The sequence below is a fragment of the Sander lucioperca genome, chromosome 5 (genome assembly GCF_008315115.2).
Source record: "Sander lucioperca isolate FBNREF2018 chromosome 5, SLUC_FBN_1.2, whole genome shotgun sequence".
Taxonomy (NCBI): domain Eukaryota; kingdom Metazoa; phylum Chordata; class Actinopteri; order Perciformes; family Percidae; genus Sander; species Sander lucioperca.
This window is the reverse complement of record NC_050177.1, coordinates 140,001-166,801: the sequence shown is the minus strand read 5'-3', so window position 1 is coordinate 166,801 and position 26,801 is coordinate 140,001. Positions and strand designations below refer to the sequence as shown.

Here is a 26,801-nt window from a genome sequence, read left to right as displayed (position 1 = left end):
TACAACAAGAAAACTGAACAGCTGAACTAAAAGAATGCACGTCCATGGACAGACTTCAGCGAACTAAGACAGCAGTTGTTTTAAAATAAAATCACGTCTGCCACAGTGACAGTAGCCTCTTTTAAATACAACAATACTCACTAATACAGAAATAAAGAACAGTATCAAATACATGTTTAAACAATACAAGACAATATCAAAAGTTACACGTTTTTCAAGCATTACCCAGGTTTATTCCTTTGAACAGAGGCACCCCAAGTGTGTTCCAGTTACCTTCGAAGCACCGGGCTCGGGAATGTTGACTGGTGCAGTGCCAACATTGTCAAAAAAAGCAAATAGTGACACACTTATACCTTTGTATAAAAATTAACTCAAAATGTCTTCATCAGCATGAAATAACTCCAGTACTGTTTTTTTATGAGTGGTGCCTTGTCCTTTAACCTTTGTTTTGCATCTCACTCACCCAGAGATTCCCTTCCTCACAAAGTCATAAATGTTTACGGTATAAACATGTTCTTTTGCACTGCAACTTGGCCATACCTTTACGAAATGCCATAAAACCGAGTTTAGATCTAAGACAAACTTAAGATGCATTCACTGTGAACTTCCAAGAGGACAAACTCTCCCGTAATAAAAAAGTATATATATATATATATATATATATATATATGTTACTAAAAAAAATTACAGTTATTAGCTGCCCTGAGGGAGAAGTACATGATAACCTTAACCGTTCTTGCCGCACAACGGTAGTTTGTAAGCACTTTGGATCTTCAGACAGGCGTCTCAAGTATCGCTGGTTGAGACGACCGCTCTCCTCTTTGTCCCACCAGAACTGGCTGTAACACACACACACACACACACACACACACACACACACACACACCTCACTGAACCTACACACGAAGACCTGTAAACAGAGATAGTGTCAGTAAAGCATTTCGTATTGATCGATACAAAATAAAACCGATCAAAATCAAAAGAAGAAACTTATGAAGACGATGAAAAAGGTTGGAGGCCTCACCTTTCTCACATGTACTGCTCTGCTTCTCCTGGGCAAAGTTTAATCTATTCTGCTCAACCGCGGTTCCGTTGGACTCTGGGCTGCTCTCCTCATTTTGGTAAGCCAGGTCCAGATGCTGCCGATCCAGTTTCAGGTGTCTTCGCAGCCTCTCCAGCTCCCGCGCTGAAGCCTCGTCGCCAAACGACTCGCGGCCCGAGTCTCCCAGGTTGTCCCTGAAGCCCATTTTCCCCGACGGGTCCTTCTTCAGAGCCGTGTGGTAGCCTGGAGGTGCCGATGGCCGGTGGCAGATGGCAGCGGATCTCTGGCTGGACAGGGTTGGGTGACGGGGGGTGGGAGGCTGAGGCCGCGGTGCGCAAAAGCAGTCTCGGACACAGCTGATGCCGAGGTGAAGGATCTCCAACATGGTGAAGAGCAGACACAGGGCGCTGACCGCATACATAATGAGCAGGAAGATGGTCTTCTCTTTGGGCCGCGAGATGAAGCAATCCACCCTGTGCGGGCAAGGGGAGCGCGTGCATTCGTACAGCGGGGCCACCTCCAGCCCGTAAAGGACGTACTGTCCAAACAGGAACGAGGCCTCAAAGATGGCACGCGACAGCAGCTGAACCACGTAGACCTTCATCAGGCCATCGCGCTTGATGCGACGGCGTCCGTCGTGCTTTTTGCTGGGCTTCTCCGCGACTTCCTTTTCCTTTTCTGGCTCAATCTCTTCCAGGATCACGGGGTCCTCCTCCCCATGATCCTCCACTTCCTCGCAGTCTCGGTTGGCACCACGGCTCGCTATCGGCATCCTCTTCCTGCCCCGCGGCCGGTAGTCATCGTCCTCCATGCGGGCAATCTTATGCATAGCAAAGCCGAGGTACATGACGGTGGGGGTGGTGATCATAATTACCTGAAACACCCAGAAACGAATGTGTGACAGCGGCGCAAACGCATCGTAGCACACGTTCTCGCAACCGGGTTGCAGCGTGTTACACACAAAATTACTCTGTTCATCATAGTAGATTGCCTCGCCCCCGACCGCAGTCAGCACGATGCGAAAGACGATGAGGAGGGTGAGCCAGATTTTGCCCACGAAGGTTGAGTGGTTGGAAATCTCGTCCAACAGGCGCGTGAGGAAACTCCAGCTCATTCTGCCTCTGCAGCAGAAGGGAAGCTCTCAAACCTGTGCAGACAAAGATGACAAGATGATTATTCAGATGTCACTTTTAAATGCATTTACCAAGTTAAGTGCTCACTGACAGTAAAGAGTATGTGGAAGGTAATATTTAGCAGTCACTGCAGACATTTGGTCTCAACTACAAATCAATATTCCTAACACAAATCAATATGCCCCAAGCCATATGAATTATTAAGAATGATACAGACATTTAAGATATTAGAATGACTTCAAATTTAAATATATGCAACATTTTTCCTTAAAATCCAATATAATGATCGACCTAGATTAATTGAGTTATTCATTTTGGTTCACATCACATTTCACCATTGCTCATATTGAGTCTCTGTGTTCTTGCACCAGGTAGCCACAAGACGGAGCTATTGTGTCACTGTAGCAAGGCTGAGCCTTCCCAAATCAACCATCACTTCCATGACAAAGAGCATGCTCAGGCAAAAGATCCTGATGCTATTACCAAATCATGCAACAACAACCAGACGGCTAACTAAAGAACCAGCTGAAATCCTGTTAGCCGAGTGGTGCTTGAGGCATATCACAGTAAACATTAAACACGTTATGAGCTGTAGTGTTCAGAGACAAAAACATTCAAGTTGGAACCAAATGTGTGAAATGTCTAGTCATGGTTTAATACTCAGAGTTACTGCAGGGGGGCCTCCAAATTGTCCATTTTTCAAAAATGTAAATGTCTTAACATAATTCTAACATATTATTAGCAAATATAAATCCCCGCTGATGATATGCTTACTGGCATATAGGTAAGGTAGTCACTAAGGTAGCCACACACAGATACAGTTCATCCTAAGGATTCACTGTGCCACAGGTAGCCAATGTGTAACATTAAAAGATGATTTGTAAAATCATGTCAACAATTATTATTTTAATAGCTTAGTATTCTAGGCAAAAAAATGTATGTATAAAGGCTTTAGGCTGCGCTACACGTTATTGTAGGCCCGGTTTAAAGTGCCCATATTATGAAAGAATCACTTTTTCTGGGATTTGGGGAGTTATTTTGTGTCTCTGGTGCTTCCACACGCATACAAACTTTGAAAAAAAAAAAAAAACATCCATGCTGTTTAGAGTGAGATACGGTTTCTGAATGTGTCCTGCCTTCAGTCTCTGGGTGAGCTGGTCAAAATCTGCACGGCTTTCTACGTCACTAGCCGAAACGAGGGGCCTAGGGGGCTAACCGTTAGCATGCTAGCTCGTTCTCAATGGCAAAATACTGCTACAACACACACAAATTCACCCTAATCTACAAAATACATTGTATAGAACTACTTCCATGTCCCTGTTCTGCAGGTATTCCACATAAAGTTGGAAGTGCGCCCTCGTTTAGAAGAAGTCTCCCAGCTAATCCTGCCTTGTACTGCTGAAGTTAGAGAAACAGCTGAGCATGTGATCTTACCTAGCTACTGAGCATGTGATCTTACCTAGCTACTGAGCATGTGATCTTACCTAGCTACTGAGCATGTGATCTTACCTAGCTACTGAGCATGTGATCTTACCTAGCTACTGAGCATGTGATCTCACCTAGCTACTGAGCATGTGATCTTACCTAGCTACTGAGCATGTGGTCTTACCTAGCTACTGAGCATGTGATCTTACCTAGCTACTGAGCATGTGATCTTACCTAGCTACTGAGCATGTGCGACTGACAACAAAGATGTTACAGCAGTGAGAGGTCTCACTCTGTAGCTAAAACAGAGACCTGAACACAGGGTGAAAAGAGGAGCTGCAGCAATGTGCAGTACAACAAAAATATGGTGTTTTTTGAAAATTAAACCATGTAAACCTATTCTGGTACAACCTCAAATTACAATTATGAACCTGAAAATGAGCATAATACGGCCACTTTAATATGCAACTTCATTTTATACAATATACTGTATGTAATAGGGGGTCCCTGCTCCGTCTCTCTTAGTTAAGGGGTCCATAGCTTAAAAAAACTTTGGAAGACCCCTGCTCTAAAGATGGTCAAAACAGAGTAAAAGGGCCGATAGTAAAAACCAAAAGAGGCAATGACCAACCTCATAACTTCTGCTGAGTAATTACCCACTACCATAAACTATCAGGCTTGTGCCAAGTAAATAAGCTACAGTGTATTTATGATTTTCTAGATTATATCATTCCATCTCCATCTCTCATTTATATCAAAGTGTGGGATCTGGGTGTCCTCCCCCAGCGTTATTTTGAGCGTCAAAGACTTCAATTTCCTGCATTCTGATACACTTTTATGCACCAATTTATGGTGGGAATACCTTTATTTATCCTATGAGAAGGAAAACACAGATGACATTCAAAATATATCAAATATATAATGGAATATAAAGCAGTAAGGGGGGCTTTCACATCAGGGACCTTAGTCAGTTAGTTTAGTTTGCTGTCACATTACTCGACCCCGTATTTGTGAATACAAATATCTGAAGTGAAAGTTCTGTCAGAAAACTATGTTGTTGCGTATCATTGCACATTTTTAGGTGGGTATACGGAAATCCTGGAGATTTCTTAGTGGGTATACAGCGTATACCTGCGTATCACGTAGACTACACCACTGCACCAAAATGATTAAAATAACGCAGACAAGATCGTGATTATTTAACTGGAATGGAAACTTACCAACTTGTCTGAAATAAACTACCTTCAGCGATGATGGTTGTTATCCCTGAGCCTGCCGGTTTTTTACTGCGCCATCCCGGTGTCGTGCCAAGGCGCTGATCCCCGCCAGGATATCATCCCCTGGCCGCGGGAGCGCACGTGCACTCAGAGAAGCGGAGTTTAACTGCTGCACTTCGAATTCACCTCGTAAATGGAACAAATAGCAACCTGTGAATTGTTTAATGCATTGTTTCGAAATACCGATCAGTAGCGTGGAAGAATCGACAGGGTTTTCCATAGTAATAAGGGACTCAGTTATATACATAAATACATTCATTTGTCTGTAACATTAAAGGTGCACTATGAGTTCCTGAATGGTTTCAGCACAATTTCATTTTTATCATAGTGCACCTTTAAAGGTGCTCTAAGCCAGTGTTTTTCAACCTTTTTTTCGCCACGGCACGATTTTTCACATTAAAAAAATACCGTGGCACACCACCAACCAAAGATGACACATTGTAGCCTAATAAGATCAGAATCTGCATTTTTCCTTTTTAAAAATGTATCCATCGCTGTTGCAGGCTTACATCGATGATCTCGGCCCTACTGCTTACATCCATAGACTGTATATAAGAATGGACCAACAGATCCCGTGTGTCTGGACGGAGACCAGTGAAGGATATTAGAAGAACTTTTCCGGTGATGGCTGAGCGTTACTGAGCAGCCTCCAACTGAGAGAGACGACGTAGATGTGACGTGAGCAACCTGTCTGAAAGTTGGAAGTCTTCTGGTAGCTGTGCCAAGAGAAATCTCAATCATTCCCAATCTAGCAGAGACGGAGAGCGTAGGTATATGTAAGGAGATAACATAGACACAGGCTAATTATTTTTCACTAAAATGCTAGTTAACATTAGTAATTACACTTAAACAGCTAATGTAAGTCCAAACTGCCTGCGAGCTTCTCCTGTACTATACGGTAATTCCTCTACTATGCGACAGTAAGTCGCGTGGTTATGACACAATCGTTAGCCTATTTTTATAAAAACGTCTGCTACGGAGCCATAACGTGAGGTACAAGATAATGGAGCCTTTTATACATTGTCGTGTTTCTTTAGAAATAAACAATGGACAAATAGAGTCTTTAAACTCTTCAGATGTAAAGTTATTCTCTGTCAAAGTGACGTCAAAATGAATGGCAGTCAATGGGATGCTAACGGGAGGTGATGGCTTGGTAGCATCAAAATGGCGCCATAGGGTTGTGAGGAGAAGCTGACCCCCTTGGTTACATCCCACGATGCGAGCGAAAGGTGGCAGTAATTCTATTGTCTTAAATCAACAAGGTCATTATTGCGCTATACTGCCTCCTACTGACACAGAACAGTATTTAATTTCTCTGCCAGTCATCACATTGCAGGCACAGATGCGCAACAATGGCAAATTATTTGCAGTAACTCAATGAAAAAAGTTTGTATATAAATTTTGTATATATGCAATTAAGTAAAATCGGACGATCTCTCACGGCACACTAGTGTGCCGCGGCACAGTGGTTGAAAATCACTGCTCTAAGCGATGTTGGGTGACGTCACTTCTTGTTGACGTTCGAAGTATTGTCAAACAATACGGAGGCTAGCTCGCCCCTCCCCCTCCCTTCCGCGCACTAACCCCTCCAACCCCAAAATCCTTCTTGCCGGTTATTGGCTGGAAGACTGTTTGTTATGTTTGGTGGTGCAGGTTGGCGCAGTTTGTTTTTGTTGCCGTTTGTGGAGCCTGGGCTGTCTACAGAGACCACGTTTTTTTTACAGTGTGTTCAGGGGACAGGCAGCTAGCAGATAGTGAGATGTTTTTTACAGTGTGTTCAGGGGACAGGCAGCTAGCAGATAGTGAGGAGATGTTTTTTACAGTGTGTTCAGGGGACAGGCAGCTAGTAGATAGTGAGATGTTATTTTACAGTGTGTTCAGGGGACAGGCAGCTAGCGGATAGTGAGATGTTATTTTACAGTGTGTTCAGGGGACAGGCAGCTAGCAGATAGCGAGATGTTATTTTACAGTGTGTTCAGGGGACAGGCAGCTAGCGGATAGTGAGGAGATGTTTTTTTACAGTGTGTTCAGGGGACAGGCAGCTAGCGGATAGTGAGGAGATGTTTTTTACAGTGTGTTCAGGGGACAGGCAGCTAGCAGATAGCGAGATGTTTTTTACAGTGTGTTCAGGGGACAGGCAGCTAGCAGATAGTGAGGAGATGTTTTTTACAGTGTGTTCAGGGGACAGGCAGCTAGCAGATAGTGAGGAGATGTTTTTTACAGTGTGTTCAGGGGACAGGCAGCTAGCAGATAGTGAGGAGATGTTTTTTACAGTGTGTTCAGGGGACAGGCAGCTAGCAGATAGTGAGATGTTTTTTTACAGTGTGTTCAGGGGACAGGCAGCTAGCGGATAGTGAGGAGATGTTTTTTTACAGTGTGTTCAGGGGACAGGCAGCTAGCGGATAGTGAGGAGATGTTTTTTACAGTGTGTTCAGGGGACAGGCAGCTAGCAGATAGCGAGATGTTTTTTACAGTGTGTTCAGGGGACAGGCAGCTAGCAGATAGTGAAGAGATGTTTTTTACAGTATGTTCAGGGGACAGGCAGCTAGCAGATAGTGAGGAGATGTTTTTTACAGTGTGTTCAGGGGACAGGCAGCTAGCAGATAGTGAGGAGATGTTTTTTACAGTGTGTTCAGGGGACAGGCAGCTAGCAGATAGTGAGGAGATGTTTTTTACAGTGTGTTCAGGGGACAGGCAGCTAGCAGATAGTGAGGAGATGTTTTTTTACAGTGTGTTCAGGGGACAGGCAGCAAGCAGATAGTGAGATGTTTTTTTACAGTGTGTTCAGGGGACAGGCAGCTAGCAGATAGTGAGATGTTTTTTTACAGTGTGTTCAGGGGACAGGCAGCTAGCAGATAGTGAGATGTTTTTTTACAGTGTGTTCAGGGGACAGGCAGCTAGCAGATAGTGAGGAGATGTTTTTTTACAGTGTGTTCAGGGGACAGGCTGTTAGCGGATAGTGAGATGTTTTTTTACAGTGTGTTCAGGGGACAGGCAGCTAGCGGATAGTGAGATGTTTTTTACAGTGTGTTCAGGGGACAGGCAGCTAGCGGATAGTGAGGAGATGTTATTTTACAGTGTGTTCAGGGGACAGGCAGCTAGCGGATAGTGAGGATATGTTTGCTGTATGTGACAAAAAAAATGTTGTAGCCTAAAAAACGCTTAGAGCACCTTTAAGGCGACTTGTGAATTGTTTAATACGTCGTTTAGTGTTGTGGATTAATCGACAGTGTTTTCCAAAGTTCCATATTGCCATGCTCCTCAGCTACATAGGCCGACTGACTCCCCTAACACGCAAAGGGTCTGTCCTGCCATCATGTGTGTTATTTTTTGTGTTCTTTTGGTCACAGTGAACAACCTGAGATAATATGGAGATGTCTGCTCTTTTCTATCAAAAGTTACAGAGGGGATACACATCATATCAGGTGAAAAAACGGCCTGATATAAAGTGTATCCCCTCTGTAACTCATATGGTAAACAGGTGAACAAAGCTGTTAATTGAAAAGCCATATTAAACTAAATTAAATTAAAAAATAAATCACGTTAGAGGGCAGGGAGGGACGGGTTAGCAAAAACGGGGCGTCCTTGTCAGACCACACCCGCAGAGACTAGACAGATGGAGGTAGCCTTGATTAAAGGAAAAAATATTGTTCATAAACCTGCATGTGATGTCGAGTCACATAGATAAGTAGAGGTGCAACGATGAATCGATTAGTTGTCAACTATTAAATTAATCGCCAACTATTTTGATAATCGATTAATCGTTTGAGTCATTTTTTTTATTAAAAAAAAAAAAGATTTCTCTGATTCCGGCTTGTTAAATGTGAATATCTTCTAGTTTCTTCTCTCCTCTGTGACAGTAAACTGAATATCTTTTGAGTTTGGGACAACACAAGACATTTGAGGACGTCCTCTTAGGCTTTTTGGGAAACACTGATCCACATTTTTCACCATGTTTTGACATTTTTATAGATCAAACAACTAATCGATTAATCGAGAAAATAATCGACAGATTAATCGACTATGAAAATAATCGTTAGTTGCAGCCCTATAGATAAGACTATCAGTCGGCCTATGTAGCTAAGGTGCATGGCAATTAGGGCTGCCCCCTCTTAGTCAATTAGTCGACTAATCGGTCATTTTGGTCTTAGTCAACTAAGATTTCTTTAGTCGATTAGTCATGTTTTATGCTTTTTTCATGCTGAATGACTTATTTCCAAGAAATGTACGAGCACATCTCTGGTAAACACAAGAATTAAAGTGGTGCTTTTGCATCACTCTTTGCAGAGAAACTCAGATTTACAGATCTGTCGATTAAATCAATTAATCGATTAGTCGATACAATTGAATGAGTGTTAGTCGACTACGAATTCCTTCAATCGAGCACAGCCCTAATGGCAATGTGGAACTTTAGGAAATGAGGCATTAAACAATTCACACGTCGCCTTAATGTAACACAAATACATGTATTCATGTAGATAAATGAGTCCCTTGTTACTATGGAAAACCCCGTCGAGTCTGCCACGTCACTATTTGGGTAAACACTTTACAATAAGGTACACAAAAAATAGGTAGTTACAGTAACTACCCTTCTGAAAAAGGGTAACTAATCATTCGTTACCCTTTTTCAGAAGGGTAGTAACTGTTGTTCAGAAGGGTAGTTACCCTTTTTCAGAAGGGTAACGAATGATTAGTTACCCTTTTTCAGAAGGGTAGTAACTGTTGTTCAGAAGGGTAGTTACCCTTTTTCAGAAGGGTAACGAATGATTAGTTACCCTTTTTCAGAAAAACAGTAACTACCTGTCAAGACATTGTTTGTGTTAATAAAGTTGTACTTCCCAGTGACCAATCAGAGAGCGTGCTGCTAGGCAGACACGTATCATAACAGGAAGAGTTCAAGAAGAGAGAAAGAAAACGTTTGATGTATGTTACCGAGACGTTGGCAATGAGACAATAAAGAAAGCCAAGTTAAGAGCAAATAAACTATTCGCCAGCAGCATTATTTGACATGGTGTCAGAAGTGTTCTAAAACGAAACCGACGTGATGGCAAAGTTTAAACCACCGGAGAACTTCAACTTTGGAAAGCCGGGTGAATGGCCTGCGTGGAGACAGAGGTTCACACGATTCAGGTCGGCAACAAAGTTAAGCTATGAAGACGGTGACGTTCAGGTTAGCACACTCATCTATGCTATGGGCAATGAAGCCGAAAATATATTCAAAACATTCGTCTTCACGGAGGAGGAAGACGAGAACCATTATGAAACGGTGCTCGCGAAGTTTGATGAATACTTCGTACCGAAGAGGAACACAATACACGAGAGAGCGTGTTTCCACCAGAGACAACAGAAGCCAGGCGAAATGGCGGAGATGTTCATACGGGCCCTGCATGAATTGAGTGAAAACTGTGACTTTGGCGAAAAGAAAAACGAACACATTAGAGACAGACTGGTTGTGGGAATCCGTGACAAAGAACTGTCCAGACGAATGCAATTAACGTCTGACCTCACTCTAGAAAAAGCAGTGATAATGGTGAGGCAAGCGGAAGAAATAGCACAACAGATAACCCAACAAGAGCAGCAAGCACAGCTCACCGTGCAAGAAGTGAAACACAGGCACCCGATAAAGAAAGAATGGAAAAAACCGCAGATGAAAGAGGGGAGCGTTGGACAGCACTGCTCAGGGGTTTCCAAGTGCCGTCGATGCGGGAAAGAAAAACACAAAATCCCAACCAAATGCCCAGCATTAGAGTCGGAATGCAGAAAATGTGGAAAAAAAGGCCACTGGGAGAGAAATTGTTTTTCTAAGTTAGTGAGGGAAGTCACTCACAACAAGGAAGAAGAGGAAAGCTTCTACCTAGGCGCAGTAAGTAAGATAAAGCAAAGTAGTGTTGAACAGTGGACTGAAGAGATTTGTATAGGACACACTCCGGTCAGATTTAGAATCGACACAGGAGCAGATGTCACTGTAATGAACGTGAAAACATTTAGAGCTCTTAAGCCTGAAAGAAAGCTTGAGGCGCCCGATGGACCTTTAGATAGCCCGGGCGGGGCACTGGACATAATGGGCCAGTTCACTGCTAGCACACTGCATAAAAACAAGAAACACATCTTTAACGTATACGTAGCAAGAGGGCCTACAGTAAGCAACCTGCTAGACAGGGAGACAGCGGTAGAGATGGGGATGGTGAAGAGAATACAGCAGATTAGGACAGCTGTGGGAATCCAGGGGGTGCTCAAAACCGACCCGGTGAAGATCCACCTAAGAGAGGGGGCTGTCCCATACGCTGTACACACCGCCAGAAGAGTCCCTCTGCCACTTCTTCCTAAAGTCCAAGCGGAGCTACAGCGAATGGAGGAACAGGGCGTGATCGTAAAAGTGACCCAACCAACAGACTGGTGCGCGCCAATGGTGCCAGTTATGAAACCTACAGGTGCCATCAGAATCTGCGTGGGGCTCCAAAAACTGAATGAAAACATAAGAAGAGAGCGATACCAACTGCCCACAACAGAAGAGACACTAGCTAAGCTAGCGGGATCTACGGTCTTTACGTCACTTGACGCAGCGTCAGGTTTTTGGCAGATACCACTACATGAAGAAAGCAGCACCCTCACCACCTTCATAACGCCTTTCGGCAGATACTGCTTCAAGCGACTGCCCTTCGGAATCAATATTGCTTCAGAAATATTCCAACGCAAGATGAACGAACTGCTGGAGGGCCTGGAGGGCGTGGCAGCATACATGGATGACGTGATTGTTCATGGAAGGGATATGGCATCACATGACAGACACCTACAAAACACACTGGAGAAAATGGAGAAGGCAGGCCTTAAGCTCAACAAGGAAAAGTGTGTATACAGACAACCAGAGCTGCGATTTCTGGGCCACATAGTGGACGCCAATGGGGTAAGAGCCGATCCAGACAAAGTGAGCGCCATTAGTGAGCTACAAGAGCCCGCCAACGTGCATGAGTTAAAGCGTGCATTGGGCATGATAAACTATATGAGCAAATACATACCAGACATGGCAACGGCAGCGGGCCCTCTGTATGACCTTCTGAAAGAAAGGACCGCCTGGACCTGGGACCAGCCGCAGCATCGGGCGTTTCAGCAGCTGAAAGAAGCCCTCATTACATCACCCGTCCTGGCTCACTATGACCCACAAAGACAGACGGCTGTTTCAGCAGATGCGAGCAGTTTTGGGCTAGGAGGCGTTCTACTGCAACTGAATGACGAAAGCTGGAAGCCAGTTGCCTACTGCTCAAGAAGATTGTCAGACGCAGAAACCAGGTATGCGCAAATTGAAAAGGAATGTTTAGCAGGAGTATGGGCCTGTGAAAGGTTTGAGAAATACCTGGTAGGCATGGAGAAATTCAGATTGATCACAGATCACAAGCCACTGGTCCCTCTGATAAATAGTAAAGATTTAGATACAGTACCAGTGAGGTGTCAAAGACTCTTGATGCGACTCATGCGATTTAACGCAAAAGCTGAATATGCACCGGGAAAGACGCTGGTCATCGCAGACACCCTGTCACGCAGCCCCATTAAAGACAAAGACAACACAACGGAGGCGATCATCGCTTGCCATGTAAATGCAGTGGCTCACAGCTGGCCTATTTCACAACACAAGCTGGACAGGATCAAGACAGCCACACAAGAGGATGAGCTGCTCCAAAAGGTTCAGAAGCTGATCAGAGATGGATGGCCCAAGCATGTGAGTAGCATCACAGACAGTGTTAAAGACTATTACACAATGAAAGACTCCTTGTCTGTGTGTGACGGCCTCATCACAATAGGTTGTCGCATCGTTATTCCACAGTCCATGAGACAAGAAATATTAGACCGCATACATGAAGGACACCAAAGTGTGTCAAAATGCAGAGAACGTGCACAGGAAACAGTGTGGTGGCCAAGGATATCAGCGGATATCAAGCACAAGGTGGACACATGCCGCTTCTGCCAGACAAACAGACGTACACAGCGCAAAGAGCCGCTACAACCAACTCCTCTGCCGGAGAGACCGTGGCAGAAGATAGCCACCGACATCTGTGAGTATAAAGGAAAACAATACATAGTGATATCAGATTACTACTCACGATACCTAGAAATCTTACATTTGACATCAACCACAACAGACCAGGTGATAAGGTCAATGAAAGTTACATTCGCGAGATTTGGCATCCCTGAACAGATAGTCAGTGACAACGGGCCACAATACACTAGTGAGGCCTGGAGAGACTTTTGCACACAGTATGACATAGAACATACTACATTCAGCCCGCACAACCCACAAGGAAATGGGCACGCGGAGCGTGCTGTCCAGACAGCCAAACGCATCCTCAAGCAGGAAGATCCATTATTGGCTATAATGTGCTACAGGGCCACACCCACAAGCTCTACGGGAGTGAGCCCTGCAGAAATGCTCATGGGTCGCAAGATCCGGACCACACTACCGTCGCTCAAAAGGAACCTGATTCCAAAGTGGCCAGACCGAGACGTCATTCGGCGCAGAGATGAGGAGGCAAAACGACAACAGGCGTTCTACTTCAATAGGAGACATGGTGTGAGGGACTTACCGCTTCTACTGCCAGGGGATCAGGTCCTGTCAAAACTGGACAAGGAAAAGGAGTGGAAAGGACCAGCAGTGGTCATTCAAGACAGCTGCACTCCACGCTCCTACCAGGTGAAGTCACCAAGGGGAGGGGAGGTGAGAAGGAATAGGAGTCATCTACAACTGATACCAAGGGGAGCAGAAAAGGAGAACACAGACACTGGGCACACAGTCAAAGAGTCAACAGAAGAAATACCACAAGGACTGAGCAACAATAATAAAGGTCCTACAGTAACACCGGAAGGACTGACCGTGACCAGGTTTGGTAGAGTGTGTAAACCAGTGGTGAGGATGGATGTGTAGTGTAAGAAATATATGGTTAAACTTAGTTCGGTTCTTGTTAGTCATAAAGGTCATGAGTTAAATGAGAAGGGAAACAGTTACTTACAATCAGCACTTACAAGATGGAAAGTTATGGTTTAGGATACTGTTATATTTCTAATAGTCTTAAGGACAGGGAGAATTTGAGGGGGCGATGTCAAGACATTGTTTGTGTTAATAAAGTTGTACTTCCCAGTGACCAATCAGAGAGCGTGCTGCAAGGCAGACACGTATCATAACAGGAAGAGTTCAAGAAGAGAGAAAGAAAACGTTTGATGTATGTTACCGAGACGTTGGCAATGAGACAATAAAGAAAGCCAAGTTAAGAGCAAATAAACTGTATTCGCCAGCAGCATTATTTGACACTACCCTTCTGAGAAAGGGTAACTAATCATTCGTTACCCTTTTTCAGAAGGGTAGTAACTGTTTTTCAGAAGGGTAGTTACCCTTTTTCAGAAGGGTAACGAATGATTAGTTACCCTTTTTCTGAAAAACAGTAACTACCCTTCTGAAAAACAGTAACTACCCTTCTGAAAAAGGGTAACTAATCATTCGTTACCCTTTTTCAGAAGGGTAGTAACTGTTTTTCAGAAGGGTAGTTACCCTTTTTCAGAAGGGTAACGAATGATTAGTTACCCTTTTTCTGAAAAACAGTAACTACCCTTCTGAAAAACAGTAACTACCCTTCTGAAAAACAGTAACTACCCTTTCAAAACCAGTAGCTACCTATTTTGTTGTGTACCTTATTGTAAAGCGTTACCACTATTTGTTCCATTTACGAGGTGAATTCGAAGTGTAGCCGTTAAACTCCGCTTCTCTGAGTGCATGCGCGCTCCCGCGGCCAGGGGATGATATCCTGGCGGGGATCCGGTGCCTCGGCCTCGGCTCGACAAGTTATATAGTAAAGGGTCTAACAGCGCTGTTAGAAACCAAATTGAACCAGTAAAAATAACAACCGCCCAAGATGTCGTTTTTGCATGTAAATATAAGTTAAGAATAAGAAAGTATTTCAAGTAGCCTACAACTTACCTCAAGAATCTTAGTCACCACTGGCGCGAATTCTCCAGTCTTTTCCACTTTCTTTTCTTTTCCCGAAATGCACTTGAGCTCGTGTACAGTCGTCTTCAGTCGGCATCGGGTCGGCATGTGGGCTAAGCGTAACTAAGCAACAGCTACTGCCTGTCGTCCTCACTAGCTAGCCTAGCTTACGTGAAGCTAAATTGTCTATTTAAAAACCTATCTAGCATTATACTAGGAATAGTGTAAGTAGGCTACTGGCTAGCTTCTAAATGGTTGGCATTAGCATTGTTGTTTAGTTACATCTTCTCTGAGAAACGGAGAGGATGTTCAGAGCGTGACCAATGAGTGTAACATTTTAATTACAATAGTTACAAGAAAGTAAAAACAAAATGGCAAGTCGGTGTCATTATCAGACTTTAGGCCGGCTGCTGTTCAGCTAAATCAAATAGGCTACTGTAAGCTGACGCTATTTTATTTATTTTTAAAGCTGACACTGGGCGTGTGTGTGTAAAGACGGTAGAGATACTCCCAAGTATGTCATAAAAAGTCATAGCATAGCTAGTATTTCTAAAAAAGTCATGATAAAGTCATAGTATAGCTAGTATTTCTAAAAAAGTCATGATAAAGTCATAGTATAGTATGTTTTGAAAAAAGTCATAGTATAGTTTGTTGAAAAAATAGTCATAGTATGTCGAAAAAAATATAGTATAGTATGTCGAAAAAAGGAAAAAATAGTTATAGTATAGAATGTTGGAAAAAAAGTCATAAAAAATATAGTACAGTATGTCGAAAAAAAGTAAAAAAAAATAGTCATAGTCTGTCGAAATAAATATAGTACAGTATGTCGAAAAAAGTAAAAAAATAGTCAGTATAGAATGTTGGAAAAAAAGTCATAAAAAATATAGTACAGTATGTCGAAAAAAGTAAAAAAAAATAGTCTGTCTGTTGAAAAAAATATAGTACAGTATGTCGAAAAAAGTAAAAAAAAATAGTCAGTCTGTCGAAAAAAATATAGTACAGTATGTCGAAAAAAGTAAAAAAAAATAGTCAGTCTGTCGAAAAAAATATAGTACAGTATGTCGAAAAAAGTAAAAAAAATAGTCATAGTCTGTCGAAAAAAATATAGTACAGTATGTCGAAAAAAGTAAAAAAAATAGTCTGTCTGTCGAAAAAAATATAGTATGTCGAAAAAAAGTACAAAAAAAATAGTCATAGTCTGTCTAAAAAAATATAGTACAGTATGTCAAAAAAAGTAAAAAAAATAGTCTGTCTGTTGAAAAAAATATAGTACAGTATGTCGAAAAAAGTAAAAAAAATAGTCATAGTCTGTCGAAAAAAATATAGTACTGTATGTCGAAAAAAGTAAAAAAAATAGTCTGTCTGTTGAAAAAAATATAGTACAGTATGTCAAAAAAAGTAAAAAAAATAGTCTGTCTGTTGAAAAAAATATAGTGTCGAAAAAAGGAAAAAATAGTCAGTATAGAATGTTGGAAAAAAAGTCATAAAAAATATAGTACAGTATGTCAAAAAAAGTAAAAAAAATAGTCATAGTCTGTCGAAAAAAAATATAGTACAGTATGTCGAAAAAAGTAAAAAATAGTCAGTATAAAATGTTGGAAAAAAAGTCATAAAAAATATAGTACAGTATGTCGAAAAAAGTAAAAAAAATAGTCATAGTCTGTCGAAAAAAATATAGTACAGTATGTCAAAAAAAGTAAAAAAAATAGTCTGTCTGTTGAAAAAAATATTGTACAGTATGTCAAAAAAAGTAAAAAAAATAGTCAGTCTGTCTAAAAAAATATAGTATGTCGAAAAAAGTAAAAAAAATAGTCATAGTCTGTCGAAAAAAATATAGTACAGTATGTCGAAAAAAGTAAAAAATAGTCAGTATAGAATGTTGGAAAAAAAGTCATAAAAAATATAGTACAGTATGTCGAAAAAAGTAAAAAAAAAATAGTCAGTCTGTCGAAAAAAATATAGTACAGTATGTCGAAAAAAGTAAAAAAAATAGTCATAGTCTGTCGAAAAAAATATAGTACAGTATGTCGAAAAAAGTAAAACATAGTCAGTATAGAATGTTGGAAAAAAAGTCATAAAAAATATAGTACAGTATGTCGAAAAAAGTAAAAAAAATAGTCTGTCTGTTGAAATAAATATAGTACAGTATGTCGAAAAAAGTAAAAGAAAAATAGTCATAGTCTGTCGAAAAAAATATAGTACAGTATGTCGAAAAAAGTAAAAAATAGTCAGTATAGAATGTTGGAAAAAAAGTCATATAAAAGTCATAGTACAGTATGTCAAAAAAAATGTCATAAAAAGTCATAGCAGTCATAAGCTATGTATGTTTGTACATTTCAGGCATAAAAAACACCACAGATAGTGCTACCAACAACCAAACCTTTCTTTTAACGTTTTAATACCAGATGACAGTAGCATTTACAATCAGAGAAAAGTTACAGTAAAAAATAAAATAAAATTCTTCTAGAAAATAAAATGTAGTCGTTCAGTACAACACTAGATGTAAAATGCTACAGATGAAAGAATGGCAGCTGGACCCCTAATACCCACATTATAATATATCTTATATTATTTTCCTCAGCATACTGCAGTTTATTATTCAAAGACACTTGTGCACTTTACGTCATTTCAGATTTTCGAGATGTAGACAGTTGACTCATCATTTTAGATTACAGTGATTTTATGATTTTAAAAGAGCCACACACATGACATGTCCACACGTTCTGGTACAGTCAGGATCAAAATACAAGTCACGTAGTTAAGACAAACTGCCAATGTCTCAGTGTACAAGCCAATCAAAGGACCACAGCTTCCAGTAAGGGCAAGTTCTCCTTCCAGTATCAAACCATGAATCCTAAATCTCACAGCTTTGATACAGAGAACTAGTAGAGTGGAATTTATATCTCTATTAAATAAAGCCATTACATGGGCTCTGACCGTGAATATACCATTTAAAAATGAAAGACAGTAAAGCAGGTATGTTGTACGTACTCAGGGGTGTAGCACAAAATTCTGGGCCCTGTAGAAAAGCATTTTCTATGGGCCCCTCCCCGCATCCACAGCTATTCATTCTAGCATCTTTTGGGGTACACAGTCCCCTTCTTTCCCCCCAGTCCGACGCCCCTTTACATACTGATGGCGCCTGTTTCAGAAAATAAGAAAGAGATCATCAAACAAAACCTTGCTCTTAAGTTTTGCCAAGAAACAAGAAAACCTTTTCATGCAGAAAGTCATTTTGTTCACCAGTCTGGAGGGAAGGTGGCTGAGCCGGCTTTCGAAAACAATGTAATACGCCATAAGTTAACTTTGTCTTCAATAAAGAGATTTTAAAGCAGAGCCTGAGGTTAAACTTCTGCTCTTTTGGACGACAGATACGTTTGCAAAAATATCTTTCTTGCTTGGTTTGCTTGAGTTTCAGGTCCCAAATGTGCATGTTAGCTATCTTCTTAGAGCTAATTAAGCTTAATTTAAACATATTGTTCTGCTGTAATGTTGTCCACTTCTCTGCTGTTCACCTGCATGCTCAGTATCTGCCAAACAGTCATTGTTTACTACAAAATATCTTCCATGTTATGCTGTTAAGCTTCAGTTGGACCGGGGAGAAGTGGAATATACTGCAGTGGTTTGTCAACATTTCTCTGAATTTAAATAAACTCAGTTTGGTGCTCTGCCTTAACTTCTGCATTTACCAAAATTGAAAAAGGCAGCACTCCAATTAATATGCTGACAAATCTGTTATTAAGCATTTTTTATTTTATTTTTTACCTCTGGAGCCCCACCTTTTACCTGACTGTGTTTTGGGAAATACATAATTTTAAAGACTTGCCACCACTTGAATCCCCATGGAAAATGTCTTTACAAACACCTTTTAAATCGGTTACTAAAAAGATAGATCTTGGGTGGAATATCACTTTAAGAAAGCATCTATAAAAGTTGGATGAATCCAACACATGCAAGGCTCAAAATGTAAAGCATCTCCAAAGGAAATCCAGCGCAGCTGCTGCATCGTCACCAGACTCGCTGACTTAAAATGAACAGTCCATCAGTGGGAAACATCATATTCAGTAGAATAAATACGGCTGTGCAGCTATAGTGATTGCAGCTAAAATGATTAGCCTACTATATTCTCAACAGGAACACAAATACAGTTAAACTTAATTGCAAACCGCTTATATTACAATACAATACAGTACATTACAGTTGCTTTGTGACTCTGCAATGTTTTCATTTTGTCTGACTTCAGGACTGAGCAATGCATTGACCATAATCTCATTCAGAAGTGTTTAAGACAAAGCAAAAAGTCCAGAAACCTCTGATTGCAGCCAAACATGTACTGTATCTGTCTTCTGACATGTACAGCAACACCTCAGTCAGGCAGCCCAAATCCCTAAAGTTCTAAACTTAAAAAACGTCCATTATCTATCTAAATCTTAGAATGAATCAGAATGGTAGACTATATGCTAAATAAAAGGCTAGTTGGGTAAAAGCATGTGCACATGGGGTGAGACTGCTGGTTAAATGGGATGAGCACTGTGAACCATGTTATACGGATTCCTTGCAAATCGATACCTGCAGAGGTGTGCATTCAAGGAGATTTGTCAGAAACTATTGTTATATTTGAAATCAATTCCTGTACATTTACTATACTGGATGAATAAACTGCCATCGGATTCTACCAATGAAAACAAAGCCATAGTTGGTTTTTTTTTAATGGCACTTCATCTCCAACACTGTCGCAAACTTAGCCTGGGAAAACCCTGACGAACTTTGCTCTGCAAGTCCTTCTGGCCAAGAGCCCATTCAAGCCCATTTCCAATTTTTCCAAATCAAGGCACCAATCACAACTGTTGAGGTGGGCTTTACACCAATCACAACCGTTGAGGCGGGCTTTACACCAATCACAACCGTTGAGGCGGGCTTTACACCAATCACAACCGGTGAGGCGGGCTTTACACCAATCACAATCGGTGAGGCGGGCTTTACACCAATCACAACCGTTGAGGCGGGCTTTACACCAATCACAACCATTGAGGCGGGCTTTACACCAATCACAACCGTTGAGGCGGGCTTTACACCAATCACAACCGGTGAGGCGGGCTTTACACGATGACGATAGCGCAGCGACGGTAAGCATCTTTTTGTTTACATTCAACATGACGGCCACCGAAGCGCAGCAACCCGTTGATGCCGCTGTCGCTGCTACGTCACCCAGATCATTGGTCTGATTGGTTGAAGGACTATCCAGTTGCACCCAGACGCATTTGAGCGGCGTCCGTTGGTGACGCCCCTTTGGAAATGAGCTGTGAATGAAGCTTCCCCAGACCCACTCTCAGTTACAACCATAGGCGCCGATACCGTGGGTGCTCCGGAGCTCGAGCACCCACGGAAAATACTGAGCACCCAGTGCCAGACTGCCAGTAGGCTACATTCATTTAAAATTAAACATTGCAGTTGGTGCTAAGTGGAGCGTCTGTCATAGTGTGCCTAGGCTACTAGACAGGTGGAATTGATTCTTAATTTCCCACGAAGCTGATCGCGGTTACGTGTTCATCTCCAATCCTATCTGTATGTGTGAGAAGTGGAGCTGTCCTGAGGTGAAAGATAGCCTACTTTACGGCTTTATTATCGAGTTAATAGGCGTGTGTGTTCGTGTCGGCCGCTGTCCATTTCCTAAGATTCTGAAATGCAAACATTTTTTGACTACTTTTTTGTTTTAAAGGACGTGCGCCTGTGAGCACCCACGGAGGAAAACATAAATCGGCGCCTGTGGTTACAACTGAGAAGGGTCTGGTGTCAACCAGGCTATCGCAAACTGGCAAATCTCTCAGAAAGTCAAAGCCCCTAACCTCATTGTATTTCACACCTGAAAAGTACAAGACACTCTGGATTTCAGATCTAAAATCAGTTTAAGTTGGGACAACATAGACACAGACGGACTATACAGTTATACTTCCAGAAAGTACTGTGTGCGTATATTTGAGGAAAAAGCAGATGCTGTATTCACTGCCTCGTAAAACGAGTAACAAGGTCTGGTTTCTCAAAAGCATCTATATCTTTATTTAGAGCAGCTGATACATTCGGCACAAATCTGCAGCCAAACTGGAAGGACCACCAGCCAAAACATTCCTCATACGCTTTTGAGAAACCCGGCCCTGCTTGATAATACATTCACTTTAGTACAAAACATAAACAGTAACAATTAACAATACCTTCTCAAGCCTCGGGTTTACATTCATTCTGTCTGAACAGTGTAGAGTTCGTACACCGCATCCGACACCTCACAGACACAGAGAGATTAAAGTTTAAGACATGGTTAAAGGTTTGGTATAATGCACCTGATATCTGTACAGCTGAAAATGAAAAAAATGTAGCTCCTAGTCCATAGAGTCCATTTTATCATCTTCTCCTGCTCAAGCTTCTCTGCGGCCTCTTCCATTTGGTTTTTATCAACTAGAAACACGAGACGGAACGAGTGAAAGCGACTCATGTATTCCTACAGCAGTATATATTCATCGGTTTCTTCTTTCTTTCGTGAGGTTTAGTGTCTTGCGTTGTCGAGCTCAGCTGGTGGCGTTGAATGATGAAAATGTTCTCAAGCATGTATTCAACTGTCCTCACCACCCAGTTTTTTTTTTTTTTTTTGAATGGCATCTATGAGATTTTAGTATGGAAATAGACACTGGAGTCTCTCCGCTCCGTCCCTGATGGCAGATCAGTGAATGAGGTTTGGTTCAGCAGCTACGTCCCTGCAGGCAGTCGGCCCACTGAGAGAGGATGCTGTCTCTTACTTTACCTGAACATGTTTCTCTGTTCTGTTCTTGGTCACTTTGGCCTTTTTCTCCTCAACTTTGATGACGCTGATGTACTCGAATGACTCATTTTTCAGCTGAATAAAATGTTTTAATGTAAATGTCTTATTCAAAGACTCTGTTATCCTTTCTCTTTTCATTCAAACACATGTTCTCAATCAGCTTCTTACTATGAGTGATGAGTTCTTACATGAACAATTTTTGCCAAAGACAGAACAGTTTTGGTTATTTTTGCAACGGATTTCTGCATTTTTGGGTTTCTCTGAGCTTCTGGCACCAGGCAGGGCTTAGTTGGAAAAAGGTGATTACATCACAAATTAAACTACATTTGAATGCCAATGTGATGACAGTTGTTTGCTTGCAGTATGTTGCCAGCGCTCTGTCAAATCGGCTCAAACCACATCTAGTTTTTCAGTGTTAAACTCTTGATAAATAATAACCAAGAAGGTTTTTAATCCAATTTGATTGTTGCTAATTTAGTCATGAATATTTAATGCATTCGATCACTGCACTGGCTTCCTGTATGCCAGAGGATAGATGTTAAAGCACTTTGATATGCTTCATGTCTGAATGCTGCTATGTAAATAAAATTGCCTTGCATTATGTTATCTAAAAACACTTGATTTGAAATCAAGAACACCCTCTCTCTCTCTCTCTCTCTCTCTCTCTCTCTCTCTCTCTCTCTTTCTATCTCTCATTTTCTGTACTTCTCTTTCTTGCCTCTCTCTCTCTCTCTCTCTCTCTCTCTCTCTCTGTGTGTCTCCCCCAGTCACTCCTCTGTGATGGTGGGCAGGTGAGGGGTACTGGGTGAACTGGGCATGCTCCGTAGGTCGGGCCGGACGATTACGCTGGAGATGGACCACACATCACTCAGCTCTGCAAAGGAGAGGGGGGGGGGGGGGGGCAAAGTCAAACAGTTCATACTTTATACCACACATATATCACATGTCAAGGAGCATTGTGGGTAATTCAGAGGCCATGCTTGAGGAGAGGCAAGGGTACAACATGTATGAGGGGGTGGATGAGTACAGGCAGGGAGCCAAGGATAGGTGACGTGAGCATTGAAAGTAGACTAAAATAACAAGGTGCAAGACAGCCATGCATCTACAGTACAAATGCAAAGATACATATACTGCAGTAAGGACTTTTTTCCACGCTTATACACCGTACAGTAGTTCTCTAGTGAAGGTAATTTGTGGTTGTCACAGTACATGGAGTTTGTTCTTGTCTTGCATCTCTTTCTACACAATTGTCTTGCTGTCGCTTGCCTCGTGAAGCTTAAACCCCGGTCACACACATCTCTCTCTCTACGGGCGTCATCAAGGGTTCATGCTAGTTTTCTACAGGAAACACAGAAGCTTGTACAGTTCGAGCAGGGTTCATACAAGGTTCCCCGAGGGCTGACATGCAGGGCTGACATGCAGGGCTGACATGCAGGGTGTCATGGGTTGAAGACCGAGGGGAGGGAGATGAGGGCTCCAGCAGGGGGGTCAGGGTGGAGGGGGCTCCAGCGAACACAGATGACCTCTGAAGAGTCTGACACACACACACACACACACACACACACACACACACACACACACACACACACACACACACACAACACAAACAGCTGGAGATCACTGCATGCCAAGACAGTAATCATATAATATTATATCTGATATTACTCTGACATTTTGCAAAAACAGGATTGTTTGCTAGGATCAATATTAATTACATCCCTGTGTGTCTAGTGCAGAGTGTTGGGTCAGCTAAGGGACATGTTTGTATTAGACCATCAATGCTAGCAGCACTTTAAAAAGTCCTGTCCAGCTTCGCACACTTTGCAACTCTGAATAAAACTGGTGATTCTGGAGACGTGTTGGTGGCTACATTGCTAGAACAATTGATAATCGAGACTTCAAACCGGTTACTGAAGCCAAGCTGCTCCATCAAAGCCTAAACCTAACTCTGTACTGATTAACAGGGATGAAATTGATATTGATGCTGTCATCTAACTCCAAGAAAGTTAGAATAAAAAAGAATTTCCCAAAATGTCAGACTATTCCTGCCACAACCTGGCCAAGACACTCTCTGAGTCCCAATATATTAAATGTACCGTTGTTGATTGTAGATAAAATCATCAAATTCACAAGTAAGCTTAAAACAATATTCAGTTTTAACATTTATTTTTTGATCTTTTGTTGGTGAAAAAAAAACAGATGCAAACATTTTGGTACTGTAGGTTGTCTTATTGATCTCTGGCCTCAGTAAAAAAAAAAAAAAAAAATCCCAGTAAACACAGCCAATATCAGCCGGGATGGAGACGAGCAATTCACAGTATACTCTAGTAGGAGAAGAAGTGATAAGAAGGAATACGTTGTCATACCTGTCCTGAACTTGCTGTATGGTCCGTTCTCATGAGTCTGACGGCTGCCTGACCAGAAGGGCAGGCCTCTCTCTCTCCACCTGTGACACACACACACACACACACACACACACACACACACACACACACACACACACACACACACAAGAGAGAGATCAGAGCGGATGAGAATAACCAGGTGTGTTTCTGTGTTTACCAAAGTGCTTGAGACTACCACATGTGCCACTGTAGCTGCTTTGATGTGATTGTGTGCATGTGTGTGTGTGTGTGTGTGTGTGTGTGTGTGTGTGTGTGTGTGTGCGCCTGCGTGCGTGCATGCGTGCATGTGTGTGTGTGTGTGTGTGTGTGTGTGTGTGTGTGTGCGCCTGCGTGCGTGCATGCGTGCATATGTGTGTGTGTGTGTGTGTGTGTGTGAGCGGGGGTCGTCCACATGAGTAATGACCAACACCCGGTTATAAAAAGGGAGAAGAGCGACTGATGATGAAAGACATGATGCGATAACAACAAATAAAATAAAAATAAATCCGCAGAGGAGGCCATGTAAAAAATATCCAGCTCTTTGTGGTGCAGAGCCTCATCTTGCTGAGAGGAAGGGATGCATCTCACTGACATTCACTCTCACTCTCTTTTTATATCCGCAGTCTAAAGGCCTGGTTATGCTAAAAAATAACTAGAGGTCTGATTAGTTATACTGTGACAACCTGGTGTGTTTTTCAGGTGATTTAATGTTCCGCCATGGCACTCTTGGTTAATCTGAACTTTTGTACTTGTCTGATCACTTGTGTTGTGATGGACTCCAACCAGTCCCCCAGGAATAGCACTCAGCCTTTCCGCCATTTATTTTTTTCCAGTGCCCACTCGCAGTATTAACGAAAAATCCCCTTAGCTGCGACCTATAAAGGATTTTCCAGATAGGCCACCATTGCACACCTTGAACTGTAAACAAGGTCGCTTATGACTCTTTCTATTCTGAATTTCTAATCCATGGACTTTTTATATTTGAAAAAACATCCCTCTAGCAGAGAAAAGTAATTAAAAAACCTGTGACGTCACCATAATGTAAAAGTCTATAGGCCGAGCGGGAGCTCGCGGGCGGGGCCAGCGGGAGAAACAATACTGCACATATTCAGTGGGCTGCATATCACGGAAGTAAACCCGGACTCTTAGAAACGTTTGTGGCGTATGTGCCACTGAGCAACTCTCATAGGAATGAACAGGGCTCTGCCTCCAACGCTGGATCCAGGTCCTATAATACATCCATGACTCCAACCCAAAGTGGTGCCACAGTATCTCTGCAATCACGCTTGCAGAGATTTACGTTTAACGTTAGCCTACCGCTAGCTAGTAGCTGGATTAAACACGGTTAAAATGCTGACAGCTAACGCTAAACGGTGTAAAGTTTGTCTGTATTTCACTGTAGAGGATTCCGACACCGGGATGTAACAATCTGCAGCTGCTGTTGTCGGAAAAACACAGACGGTGCGTTCAATTAAACTGGTAATTTACAGCCTCGTGGTGCATTCAAAGTTGTTGTTAAATGCCCTTTTCCCATCTGGTGGTTGTTTTTGTCATTCAACAGCTATTTACTAGTGAAATAAGTTACTGTTATAGTGATTACATTATTATTAAATCATTTCATTTTGACGATATGGCCTTAGCAACAAACAAGCCGTTCTTTAATGTCGCCAACTGTTTAGTACTCTTCTTTTTTTTAACTTTCGTTCAGGCACCGTTAAGACACCGGTACCGTTTTAAAAGTACCGCTTTAGCACCGGTATCCAAACCAAACAATACCTAACCCTAATATTGACTCTAGATTCAAGTGTGTGACTAGATTAAATATATAATAAATAAATACAAATCTTAAAATCAAGTTCATAAAGTAACTTTCTTTGCATTCATTTGATTCCCAATCAAGATCCACTGGTAAGAATTGCTTTCCATTGTTAATATGGACTTAAAAACTGTTCTTAAATGCAAAATAATAGAATTTTAATCATGTGATAAAACATGTGCTTAATCGCGATTAACTATAGAACTTCAACGATTAATCGCGATTAAGAAAATTTAATTGTTTGACAGCCCTATTCATATGATATAAATGATGGCCAATGCTACATAAATAAATACCAGCTGTGCTGGCTTGTCTTTTTTTTTCTCTCCATCCTTACATTGATCAAGCACACATTTGTCTTCATCTCGGATTACATATTAATAAAGAAACCTCATCAGCAGCCAGGATGACTCAGCCCTGCACAGCGTCACCACCCCAACACCAGACATTACAATTAGCAGTGAAAGATAATCATGAGAGCAGTGTGTGTGTGTGTGTGTGTGTGTGTGTGTGTGTGTGTGTGTGTGTGTCTACGCACCAATGGAATATGAAAACAGCAATGATGAGGAAGGCTGACACAGCATCGGTCAGAATCCACATCAAACTATATTCTTCTGGAGTCTGGAGAGAGACACAGAGAGAGAAATGAGTAAATTTGTTGGAACAAAGTGTGAACATAAATATCATTATTTCGTTTAGTCACCAGAAAGTATTGGGCTCAGACTTGAACACTCGTATTAAAAATGTAATCCAACTCATTTGAAGTTACACAGACGTGTAGGCGGTGAGTGAGAATGTTTATGTAACCGAACGATCACAGACTCAATCTTCATTACACCCACGTTACCTGCTGAAGAGATTTTCAAACGGATACAGAACCACCTGCCTACTGATTGAGAAGTCACAGTGGATCAGAGCAAATTGTCTAAAATATAAATTATAA

General features: G+C 41.8%; 2 protein-coding genes across 2 annotated transcripts in view; both read right to left on the bottom strand.

The window, feature by feature from the left end:
* Positions 1 to 871: 871 nt before the first annotated feature.
* LOC116053120 (gap junction gamma-1 protein-like) lies at positions 872 to 18,649 on the bottom strand. The gene is made up of 4 exons (XM_031304041.1): positions 18,639 to 18,649; positions 3,312 to 3,318; positions 1,025 to 2,189; positions 872 to 910 (listed from the first exon to the last, which is right to left on the bottom strand). Exons 3-4 carry the CDS (start codon positions 2,154 to 2,156, stop codon positions 897 to 899), a joined length of 1,146 nt encoding a protein of 381 aa, XP_031159901.1. The 5' UTR covers positions 2,157 to 2,189; positions 3,312 to 3,318; positions 18,639 to 18,649; the 3' UTR covers positions 872 to 896.
* Positions 18,650 to 21,396: 2,747 nt separating this feature from the next.
* Positions 21,397 to 26,801, bottom strand: part of gdpd4a (glycerophosphodiester phosphodiesterase domain containing 4a) — a 31,661-nt gene continuing 26,256 nt past the window's right edge. The window contains 3 exon segments of the mRNA XM_036001509.1: positions 21,397 to 22,532; positions 24,025 to 24,104; positions 26,397 to 26,479. Of these exon segments, the coding sequence (XP_035857402.1) occupies positions 22,426 to 22,532; positions 24,025 to 24,104; positions 26,397 to 26,479 (270 nt within the window). The 3' untranslated portion in view covers positions 21,397 to 22,425.